General features: G+C 37.2%; 1 protein-coding gene and 1 non-coding gene across 3 annotated transcripts in view; both read right to left on the reverse strand.

Moving 5' to 3' along the window:
• Positions 1-3279, reverse strand: part of LOC150076105 (pancreatic alpha-amylase-like) — a 31348-nt gene extending 28069 nt beyond the window's left edge. The window contains exons 1-3 of one of the 2 annotated variants that reach the window (XM_090387772.1): positions 3193-3279; positions 802-1075; positions 433-602 (exon numbers count right to left, since the gene is read on the reverse strand). In XM_090387772.1, the coding sequence (XP_090243898.1) occupies positions 433-602; positions 802-1026 (395 nt within the window). In that variant the 5' untranslated portion in view covers positions 1027-1075; positions 3193-3279. Of the gene's footprint in view, positions 1-432; positions 603-801; positions 1076-2889; positions 2943-3192 lie in introns of those variants that run through there. The other variant, XM_090387773.1, reaches the window with a different exon arrangement.
• TRNAI-UAU (transfer RNA isoleucine (anticodon UAU)) lies at positions 50-142 on the reverse strand. Its single transcript is given in 2 exon segments — positions 50-86; positions 105-142. It is a non-coding gene; the product is annotated as a tRNA-Ile (tRNA).
• Positions 3280-12955: the final 9676 nt, after the last annotated feature.

Below are 12955 nucleotides of genomic sequence, written 5' to 3' on the forward strand. Positions count from 1 at the left end.
AAATTTACTGATCTACAGAGAGCGCAATAAAGTAAAAAGCATTTTTGTTTTCCCCAAGGTGAGGCTCGAACTCACAACCTCGGCATAACTCACAAGTACTGTCCTATAAGTACCGCGCGCTAACCAATTGCGCCACTGGGGATTACGTTTCATCTTTCCCCACATTGAAAATTCAACAAAAGAGAAAATACCTGAACGCGATTTATTCCGAGAGTTTTCCGGTTTTTTTTTTTTTTTTTTTTTGTAATATTGAGGGTGTTGTACATTGGCTTTAAATAACGACATTAACACATAGATACACCTTAGGTGTTTTGAACTCCTCTGACCTTCTATGGTCATCCTGTAGTATAAATAGAACTTATTTATTTTTTATTTGAAACGCATCAGACTTAATCAAAAATATCGCGCTGTCTTTAAAAATTAGTTACGCACCTTACACCGGCTCTGTTACATGTGCTTATCATACGTTTGAATTCTTCTTCATTTCCGCTCCTGGTAGCAATCTTATAGCTCACAGGTTGGTACCTCTCCCACCAGGGTCTCTCAACCGTAGGATTCCAATGCGGTTTCCAAATAATCCCATTTTCATTAGGAGGAGAAACCTGTTAAAGAAAGGAGCGTGTTAATATTAGAAGTTGAAAATGAATAATTTTTAGAAGAGAGAGAACACCACGATGTTCAAAACAGGATACAATATTGTTGAGGAATGCTTTAATGACATGTATGGCCCAACCAGTTTCTGTCCATGAAGTCTAACAGGTCTAATTAAGCGATTTTTGAGATAAATAAACTGATACCCACCTGAACTCCAGCATATCCATAAGGCCCAAGAAATCGTTCACATTCTTCTGCTATATCCGGCCATCTCCATTCAAACAGATGAACTATGGTTGTTCTTCCGGACACAACATTTGGATCGTGTGCCCCGTCAACAGCTGAGAGGAGAACGTAAGCTATGATTGCACCTAGCATGGCATCAAATTGGTGACTGGAAAGACAGGTTATATGGCAGGGGAAATCAGCCATGCATCAAGGTCATGCTTACAAAAGACACAGGTGACAATCTCATTTAGCGCTGAAAACAAATACAAAAGAAAGATATGAGCAAACCAAGTGCAGAGGATTTATCATTTTGACACTCGCTGTCCCAGCTGTTAATTCCACGGCTGATAAACACAATTCTCAGTCAACTACAATATATCATTTTGGAATAAAAACAGTTGTGAATAAAGCCATCTGATTAAACAGATCTCCCTCTCGAAGGGGAAGAGGGATTACGACCCTATTACATCTAACATTATAATAAAATTAATTATGCTAGATCGTTCAAAACAATTTGAAGCCAAACTGCATCATCAACATATTTAAATGAGATCAGCCATAATGGGAAAAGATTCAAGCTTAATCATTGTTGATCCCTACAGTTTGTTCAAAAGACGATAACATTTGGCTATGTTTTTAAGTTCCAAATATTATAAGCCTACTGCCACTCAAACACAACTTAGATGCCCTCGAGGGTAGCACAGTGGTTATAATCACCATCCTCCCACACCGAGTAGGAAAGGCCAGAGTTGGAATCCCATCAATGACGCGAGAAATTTTTAGGGGTTTTTCATCTCATGGCTGAGTTAGTCGGTCTCGGCCGAGAGTTGCATGGATTTTATTTCCAGAAACTGTAGTTTCTCGTCCAGCAAACCGACAACCCCCCCTCCCCGCAATTATAGACACAATACTGACACCTCACAGTCTTAGTTGCTTTGGCGCTTGACACACACCTAACATAAAAATTAGGATTTTCTCAAAACACTTTCCTTATAATTTTTTTCCCTCCTGGAATGCAGGAAAAATAAAATAAGCAATGTGGATTTTTCGATTTAATTCGGTATATTTTTGACTAAAACACATGAACCCCCCGAGAAAATAATATTAATATTAAATAATAATATTATTTATTTGACTCGGGATAATAAGTAATTTATTAATTACTTATAAGTAATTAATTCTGTCTGATTATGTCAGAAAACTCCAGGCACTATGGGGGGGGGGTTTGTCTGTGTGTGCTGAAACTTATAGGGCTGAAACTTCAGACTGCAGGAAAATTTACAGACATATCAGTTAGTGCAAATGCATCATGTTCTGAAGTTATTATAGTGGCATCGTTTTTTTATATCTTATATTGTGAATGCCTTCACAACGAGTTGCATATTCTCAGTGGATACCACCACCCAGACACCCATTTCAGGGCTATTTTTGTCCCTTCTTCGATAGGTGGGTAGATATATGATAATATAACAGCTGACAACCCAGTTGTGAAATTAATTCCACAATATGAGAGACGCCAAATGGTTAGACAGCTCGTTGTGAAAGTATTCACAATATGAGATGTAAAGAAACGATGTCACTGTAATAACTTCGGTTAATTTACTGCGCATACACATGATGCATTTGCACTAAATTATATCTATACACATGCTAATAAATGGAATACATATATGTGAGAAATTTATGAACTCATTATGTAAGTTATAAGACAGATTATCCTCAGTTTCCTTTTATGTATGACCTTATCATTCCTTACAATCCTTAAATACAAATTTCAGCTTACCGTATTTATAAATTTACCCCATATTTATCAGTTTAATTATTAGTTTATTATTATGAATCACTACTCTTCTGAAAGACACGAATTCAAATATCTCTCCTTCTCTAGTTCCACCTTAGTAGACACAAAATGTCTCTCTCCATACGAGAATTATATATCATTGATACTCATGCAATAAACATAAAAGAAAATTGTTTCCTAACACTATAAGTCCTGCGCACTTTTCTTATTAGGTTCTTTCATTCAAAATCAACACTATTTCTCGTATACATAAATAATGGGCATACCTACCATAGTGTACCTGTATCAGATCTCTTCTTCACGGTGATTGAGATATAAATAATGTGCTGTACCCTTATAAACAATAGCCTCATAAACAAAGTATGAAGAAGTATAGCCTTATCAATTCTTAATCTTGCACTCCCTTTCCTTCTTTATAATTTTTGAACTTACATTATAGCCAAGTCGAGAATCAGGTATACAATTACATGTATCACATACGTGTTTGTCTATTGTCCTTTTGTAACGATGTTCCTCTCGACTTGTCTATAAGGTGTTGGTGTTCGAAAATAAAATTGGAACAGGCTTACCTTAGCTTTTATCCTTGCGCGAGATTGCTACGATGCTTTTCTACTTAAGCTCTGTTATAGGCTCTGTGCTAATTCTCCATAGGTTCCTGGTTGCCGAGATTTTCTGCAGCTACTTTCTTTGACATATAGTCTTTCTTAAGTAGACCGTCACACCAAAGTTTCCGGCACATATTTATCTTGCGCAATCCGCACTTCCCATCCAGAAATTTCTTCTACACACTCTGTCGTCTCCAACTTTCCTCTCTCTCTCTTCCCAGCCAAAATTCTCATTATATATATATATATATACACACAGAAAGTGGATATATATATATATATATATATATATATATATATACACTTTCTTAACAAGAGGGGAGAAAAATATAAAAAATAGGAAGCTTGCAATTCTGGTCGTTGATACCTGACGAGAAGACGGTTTTGTAAATTTTGTCAATATTCTTATTTTTTCAATTTTGTAATTATCTATCTCTTATTATACATATTTTTGTTACCTTCTATCATTCTCTAAATCTCACTAATTTTTTTCATTTTACACGCACACACATATATATATATTTCCTTATATATAATCTATAGATAAAAAAATAGCTGCTGAGAAAAGAAAAAGGAAAGCAAAATGAAAATATGAGAGTAGGTAGTATAGCTACTGAAAAGATTAAAAAAATACATATTAAACACTATCTAACAATAAATACTTATATATAATTATATTGTGACATATCGCACAATCCTGGCGTCTCTTCAAGCGCCAACCACCAGAATTGTACGACAAAACGACAGTATAGTGTCCTCTGTTTCTAACACAAAGTACGTGCCATGGCAAAGTAAAATTAATAAACAGCATTAAGGGAAAAAGAGGAGGGAATTTTTTTTTTTAGAAACATTCATATATGTGGAAATAAGGGTATAAGGGAGGATATATAGAAAGCCGGCATGTAATTTACGGTTGACAAGACAGAAGAACAAAACCAAAATATATCTAAAGAAGGGAAAAAAAAAAAAACATATATAGCTGAGAAATTAAATTAAAACAAACTATTAAATTCGACCCCAAGTTCTGTTGGTCTGGACAGTACCCTTTCTCAGAACTATAACACTCTACATATACACAATACACACATTCCACACAACGAATCAGCATCCAATGCTTCCTACCAAAACTACCATGGGATTCATACAACCTCTTCGCATAACTGTGACCTTAAATTTAATACGTTCAACAATAAACTTTGTCCTAGCATGCATCTACAGAACCATTCTGATAACTCATCCACACCTATCTGTAAATCATTTGTTTTCTACCTCATTACTTTCCGTACTTGCGATATCAAATATGTCGGACAAACCAGTAATAAATTACACCTTAGGTTCAACTTACACAGATTAGACATTAACAACTATGGCAAAAGCAAAAATAACAATAAAAACAAAAATAGCACGGAACATGAAATAAAATACCAGCATTTTCAACTACATAGTTTTACCAATATATATATCTGTGCTTGCACATATTCGTGCTACTGTTCTCGTTCATGAGGAACTCTATATGTTCAAATTCAAAACCCTTTACACATATGGGCTAAATAATAAATTCAATCATAAATTTATCACCAATCACATCATGGACACGTGTATTTATGATAAATTCCAAATGATTTTAAATTATAATATATTTAAATTACCACTCTCTGATAGAAATAGAAATTCCAAATGGTTAAATTTCTGGTCAAACCGCAGGTTAATAGATCGCATAAGCCGCGTGGAAATGCTAAAGGGTACATAAGTACACGTGCTTTGAGTGATCGGAGTTCAAGTCCGTGACTGATAAATACGGTGCAGTTTCATGTATTCTCTCGATTTTTTGAACTCCTCTGACCAGGAGTATAAAATTTATTTATAATTAACCTAAGCCCAATTTTTAAAATAAAAGTAAAGACAAATAAATTAGGCAATTTTTCACCTGTTCTTAATAATTAGGACAATAATATTTAAGAATTTGACGACGAGATTATAAGTGCCAGGATGCAGAATTTTGTACTCATGGAAACGGATAAATTTTTTGGAAAATTTCTCCGTCTTTTTGATTAATCAGTAAAGCAAATTGTGTTTATAAAATACTGTAGTTTAGTCTTAGTCACGTTCGTTAGCTTATTTGTTTAGCTTGTAAATTTGTAAGTTCGTACAGATATTGTATCAGTGTTTAGGCGCGAATATCATAGCACATAACGAGTAGTGCAAACTAAACCAAAGCCGAATAATTAAATTCATCTGCCGTGGTGTGTCTAATGTCTGTTAATTGCATGTGTTCTATGGTCGATTTGTCTGTTTGCTGGACGAAGAACCCCAGTTTTCTGGGGGGGGAAACCTTGCTATCTATGCCTGAGACCGACTAACTCAGCCACGGAGTGAAAAAAGCCCATTAAAGTTCCAAGCGTCATCGACGGGATTCGAACCTGGACCTTTTCAACCCGGTGTGGAGAGGACGGTGACGATACCACTGTGCTATCCGCGCAGTGCAGTGGAATAGTAGGGTTTTAATTTTAATAAATAAGTAGCTCGAAGGTTCTAATTGCTCGTTGGGCATATATCTTTTTTGTGTTTAGCTAATGAATTTTTACTTTTTAGCAAGGATATAACTAATTTAACACTGCAATCGGTATAGCGTAACGTATATCTTGAAATTGATGGCATAAGGTATAAAGTAAAACTTGATAGCGTAATACGTGTCACTGCATTTAGGAATCTATTAGCTTAGTGTACTATTGCCAATTAATCAATTAAATTTATTAATCTTATTAATTTTCATTGTTAATCGATATAAATAATGCACCAGACTATAGCAGCAAAGCAACGGGCACAGTCCTTGTGGATAGCACAGTTGATCGGAAGATCGCTGTCCTCCCCACCTCGTGGAAGAGACCTGAGTTCGCGTCCCGTCGAGAATGGGAGGAATTTTTATGGGCCTTTTTCACAACGTGTATGAGTTAGTCGGTCTCAGGCGAGGATAACGTGGTTTTTTTCTCCCGGAAACGCGAGTTTTTTTGTCCGGAAAACAGAAAATCGACTTCAGAATACACTCAACTTACAGAAAATATACACAGAGCAATATGGCCTTAGTCGCTGATGCTCCTAGAACAACAACGGGCACAAAGTAGCGGGAGTGCTGTGGCTCTGGGAAGAACCGAAGGAGGCCATTTTCAAACACGTCACAGCCTAAAAAAATGTGAAATGTTTGCAGAACTTTCTGAAACAGGACCATGATCTAGTAAAGGAAAATATCTTAGTGTGTGTGTGTGTGTGTGTGTGTGTGTGTGTGTGTGTGTGTTAGGTGCAGAGAGTGTGAAGAAATTAGGCATCAACTAACGGCGTTTATGAGAGTTTGAAGAATAAGAGAGATGCCCTCGAAGGAATTAAAATGGGGTGCGGCTCTCAAACTCTCAGTTCCCCAATTCAACGCAAGAGCTCACTCTTGTGCATCAGACAGCACAGCGCCAGTCTTCAAGACAGAATGCGTTGGTCCCACAGGAGCTAGTTACTGTTGGTGACTCTATTATCAGAGAAACTGAAAATGGATTGGAACGAATTCATATTTATTATTTTATTACTACTACTACTGCTTCTTGACATATAAATTAAACTTCTATTTTTGCTTTTATTATGACTCCTCAAATATAATCAGTGAGATGAAAGTTGAGACGTAATTTTAAGAAATCAGACCCTCGTGGGTAGAACATTTGGTATAATCACCAGGATGGAAAAGACCCGAGTTCAAATCCTGCCAATGACACAGGAATTTTAATGAGGCTTTTTTACAACGTGGCTGAGTTAGTCGGTCTCAGGTGAGGTATCATGGTTTTTCCTCCCGGAAACTAGGGTTTTCACCCAGCAAACAGAAAATCAATCACAGAACATATGCAATTTATAGACATATTATAAACGACGCAAAATGGCCTAAATTTCCGATGCGCCTAAAACCCAACAACATTCATTCAACATTAAAAAATAGGTAATTGTTATAAAAAACATACCTGTACATTAAAATTCACCCCAGGGGCTCACATCTTGTGCTATGGGCTTGGCACGCCCAGAGTCCTGAGCTGGATATCATATCATCATTCTTCTCTTGGTGATTCCTTTCTACTTCTGATTGTTGCTCTCTCTCTCTCTCAGGGTAACCCGGGAATTTTATTTACTGGTGCAGCATAAGCTTCAGGCTTCTTTGCACTATGTGGATAATGATAATAAAGTAGAATATGAATTGTTGTGGGCAATACCACGGTGTTCAGTGTATTTATTATTATTTTAGGGTTGCCCATAATTGAATATATTAATCCGTATTGTGTTTGTAAATTGCGTGTGTTCTATAGTCGATTTGCCTCTTTGGCTGGACGAAAAAACACCGGCTTCTGGGGAGAAAAACCTCGCTATCTACCCCTGAGACCGACTAAATCAGCCACGGTGTGAAAAAAGCCTATTAAAGTTTCTCGCGTCATCGACGGGATTCGAACCCGGGCCTTTTCCACCCGGTGTGGGGAGGACGGCGACGATACCACTGTGCTACCGCGCAGACGGTGGTCAGTGTAATGAAACTCGCCTTCCGTTGAAGAAGAAGTGCAAAAAAATTAATTTAATTTTGGAAAAATGAAGAAAAGCCAAAATTAATATTACGGCGAGATGCACCTTCCTATTCGAATATGATTTGCACTTTGTTTAGAGAGGTTTAGACCGGTCTCTTGACTCTCTTCGTTTAAATTGCATTTGTCTACATTTAAATTTGCATTATGGTTTGTTATGTTTGCATGTCTAACCTATAGAGGGCGGTAACCGTGACATACTTTTTGCTTCATAAGTTCAGGACTATTCGCTATTTACTTTGTTCGGATCGCATTGGAGCATTCAATGGCACTGCTAGATAGTGCTCAATGACGATACGATGCTTTTCAGTTCCCAAGCTCTGGTGTCCCCTTTGAGGGGTAATGCCTGTGAGTTTCTATTCTTTCCACTTATTATTTACGATGGATATTCAATAAATTATTATCTACCTACCTATGAAGAAAATGAGATGGAGGAAAATATCTTTTTTTTTTTTTATTTTTCAGTGTAACTCCCCTGAACTGCAATACACTTGTTCCATTTTGTTGGGAATGAGGAAATACCAGACAAATAAAATTCTTTGTCCTGTCCATCAAATAAACAGCAGACTTCAGTTCATTATCATCTGCAAAGCGACGTGTACGTATATTTTTATTGAGGTGTCGAAACAGGAAATAGCCATGGAGCCAGATCCAACCTGTAAGGTGAATGGGTAAATTCTTTAAAGTCCCAATCTCTCAAAGCAGCAGCACACCTCTGGAAAGTTTTCCACGGTGTTTTTCCTTTATGATATCCCTTAGGTTGTACAGTAGGGATGCATATGACTCCCCAGTGTGACTGTCTACTTGTGTTCCAAGTAGTGAATGTACAAAATTCCGTCAGAATCCCAAAAAATGGTGGCTATAATCTTGCCAGCTGAGGGTCATGTCCGAATTTTTTTGGGTGGGGGAGAACCCTTGTGCTTCATTGCAGTGATTCTTGGTTGGTCTCAGGATCCCAGTGATAAACCCATGTTTCATCACCCATAACAATCCTGGAGATGAAAGTTCAGGATACCTTCCATAAAGCTTTAAATTCTCCTCACAACATCGTAATCTGAATTGCTTCTGCACAGGGATCAGAACTCTGGGGACTCACCTTGCACTGATCTTAGTCATCCCAAAAAATATTCACGGAGGATGGCTATAACCGTTCCCTCAGATATGTTTTCCCCAGGGGCTCGCATCTGGTGAGTATGGGCTTGGCACACCCAGGGTCCTGAGCTGGATATCATCATTCTTTTCTTTCTTGGTGATTCCATTCTTTCTCTCTCTCTCAGTGTGACGGAGAAATTTTTTTTGGTTGGTGCAAATAAGCCTCAGGCTTTCTTGCACCATATGGCTAATAATAATAATATCATATTCCCTAGAAATTTTGGGCCTTTAAATGTCTGTAATTCAGCACATGGGTTCCCACAGCCTGGCACATTTCTGGAGTGGTCGCTGTCACAGGCCTTTCTGGACACGAATCATCTTCGATGGACCCTATACCCCACTTGAATTTTGACCAGAATTTCACACCTGGTTCTCTTAAGGTGCACTGTTGCCATACACAGCCACCATCCTTTCATGAATTGCCTTTGGCCCATTTCCTTCTTTGGTGAGAAATTTGATGACTGAACCATGCTCCAATTTCAGAAAATCCATAATTTGATACTGGTATCTTCCTTCTTTCTGTTACAGCAGCACAACCTCTAAAAAATGGGATCAAAATTAGTGACTGTGATTCACGTTGAGATATGTAGGAACAGATAAATCATGAATCACTGAAATATAACTATGGGAAGTACCTTAGATAGATAATTTATTGAATGTCCCTGGTATTTACAAAAAGTGGTGCCCATTCTTTGAGCTTGGGTGTGCATCTGTACTGCTGGGGATGAACGCTGTTTTATTTCAGTTTTTTCATTTTATTTTTAGATTGGCTTGATACGTAGCAGAATCGCACCTTATCGAGTTCAGCCTTAAAAGACAGTAGTCTTGCTGCATTTTGTAACGTGGTTTAGTGTTCTTTTTTTTTGCATGTCTTAAAAAAAAACACAGATGACCCAATGGAAACGAGCCCTGAATCAGAATACGGATGCAGACCCAAATAAGCCTCATCTTATAACTGAAAGTAAGTTAAACAATGCTCTGCATAATTTAAATCTGTCTAAGGTACGGGGAAAGCTATTGGGATCCAGGCTGAAAGAATGGGATTTACCACAAAAAAAAAGAAAAATTATATCTGTATGTAACCGAAAAAAAGAGCATTCTTCATATTTTAATGTGAAAGATTCACTTTGATGGATTGCTTAATGGTCTAGAAAGTGAACGTTTACCAGAAGAATAGAGGTTTTTCATAACTCTTCGAAATTAAGTCTAAACCCTGTTCTACTTCCCAATGGAAAAATAAGTCCATCTAAGCAATCAGCCATGCCAATCACAATAACTAATCTTAGGATAGAACTTCATTTTAAAATTACAATTACTTGACTTACTATTATTGAATTTTGATTTATGTTAATTAATTGAATATTCGCATTTGATTTTGACCTGTCGATTGGCTGTCAGCTTTCAAATTTACATTTGTTTATTGATGTTTTCTTATTTATCCTACAGAGGGCAGTGGCCATGGCGTGCTTTCTGATTTGTTTAGTCTTTTTTTTCTGTGTTTAAATTGTATAAGAACATTCATTGACATTTGGCTATAGGCAACGACTAAAATACAATCCTCACAAGCGCTCATGTGTCCATGAAGAGGTGGTGCTTGTGAGTTGCCTTCCATTTATTGTGAAAGTAGCACTCATGCTTTGGGGGGTATGGGCATGCACTTCCATGAATGGAGAGTTGCGTGTTTGCATTGCTGAGGTTGACTTTCGCTTGTTTTCCTTATTTTAATGATTTATTTGATATTGAATATTGTGGTATCTTGTTACTGAGGTATTAAAAACGCACCTTACCCAGTGCAGGATTAAGGCACGAGCTAGAAGCGCCATTTCCCGGGGCGCCAAATTTTACAAATCGCGGGAAAAAAAAAAAATAATAATAAATATATATATATATATATACAGTGAAACTTCCCTTTAACGGACAGCCATGGGGAACGAAAATGTGTCCGTTAGAGAGAAGTGTCCACTAACAAGAAGTCTAAGGGAGAAAAAAAGAAAGAAAAATCGTTAAACGTTTAATGTAAAATTAAATTAAAATATATACAGATTTTGCACAATACTGTATTTTTGTAAATAATATACATACAATTGTGCTATGCATATTATGACTATCTTAAGAAAAATACATACAGTAATCACTTATTTTCTTCTGCACCTTCTTCCGGCTGATAATTTTGTTTTCAACATTTGTTTGGAGTGAAGAAACCATCGAAAGTCCTTCAGTATCTTCTTCAGTGGCGAAAAACATTTTTAAACGATTGATTTGTATGAGCGCTTCTTCTATTTTCATCGGTGGTTCGTCGTTAATATGTTCTTCGACAGAATGACCTCCTTCCATTTCTTCATCCTCATGAGGAACTTCTTGAAAAATATAGATGATAATGTCGTTGATATCTAGAGCACCATCTTCTGCAGTGAGGTTTGAGTATATATCTTCGTAGCCAGGGTCACTTGTAGCGGAAGTATCGTACATTATCAATAGATGTTGAAGTTCTTGTTCTTCTTGGTGCTCCACATTGCTGTTCACAACTTCAATTTTTGTGTTTGAGATAGCCAGACTTTACAAAACAGTTCACGACAGTTTGTTTTCTAATTGCGTTTACTGAAGAGGAAATCCACTGAATCGCATCTAGGATGCTGATTTTCTTTGCAAGATCACTCACACGTTACATCGTTCATGTTTGCAATGAGATGTCTTAAAACACGTTTTCTGTAGTGAAATTAATTTTTTTTTTATTATCCCTTGATCCAAGGGCTGACACTCTGCAGATGTTTGGTGGCAGAAAAATAATTTGAATGTTGGACAACTCAATGTGCGGGTGAGATGCAGCATTATCCATGAAAAGAATAATTTTTCTGTTTTGACGAATCATGTTTTGGTTAAAGTGACTTATCCATTCGCTCATGATATCTCGTGTCATCCACGCTTTTTTATTAGACTTCCAGTCAATATTCAAAAGATTCAACTTTATGCCCTTGAAACAACGAGGATTTTGTGGTTTTCCTATAACAAGAGGTTGTTCAAAGTCTCCCAGCATATTTGTACACAATAGTACAGTCAAGCGTTCCTTAGAAATTTTTCCGCACTGGCACTTTTCGTTTTTTAGACTCGTGTTTTCAGGAAGAGCTTTAAAAAAACAACCGTTTCGTCACAGTTGTAAATATCCTTAGCTTCAAAATCACGACATAAATCTTCCAATTTGACGGTCCACTCTGTTACAACCCCAGTATCAACAGATCCACCTTCACCACTTACGGTTTTCCAAGAAATTTTATGCCGAGTTTTGAACTTGTCTAGCCATCCCGCAGAAGTTTTGAACTCATTTACTCCCATAGATTTCGCACGCTCCAAAGCCTTTTCCCTAATAATAGGCCCATTAATGGGAATTTTTTTTAGCACATGCACGACAAATTTGAAGTCCAACAGTTTTCGGGAATGATTTTTGAACCTGATCATTTACGTGTTGCCAAAATTGTTTGAGCAGTTCATTTTTTTTCTTTAGGATGTCGCTTACCTGCGTCTTCCCGATTTTGAATTTTACAGAGATTGCGAACACAATTTTTTTGCCAATCATACGCATTAATGAGTTCGACTTTATCTTTTAAAGTTAAATGTTTACGAGAAGACATTGTGCACTTCACACGACTGAACAAAACTGAAAACTGAAACTGAAAAGACAAAAGGCCGACCATATTCCCCCCCCCCCCTGCACACACCGAATTCATCAGAAGTTTTACATGTGCCTTAAAATTCTTGAAAAAGGGTTTAGAACCGCAACGTAAACCTTGATAAAATTCAGAGAATCGGAAATATAAAATAAACACACGATTGAGGCAATACGTGGAAGAAACGTTCCTAGAAAATGGGCCGTGAGCTCGCCCGCTGTCCGTTATGGGGAGATCAAATTAAGTGCTAATCTAAACGAAACAGTGCAGATTGCCTGTCCGCGTCCGTTACAGAGATTGTCCGCTAGACAG

The sequence above is a fragment of the Mastigoproctus giganteus genome, chromosome 13 (assembly GCF_048544385.1).
Source record: "Mastigoproctus giganteus isolate SK-2022 chromosome 13, ASM4854438v1, whole genome shotgun sequence".
Taxonomy (NCBI): Eukaryota; Metazoa; Arthropoda; class Arachnida; order Uropygi; family Thelyphonidae; genus Mastigoproctus; species Mastigoproctus giganteus.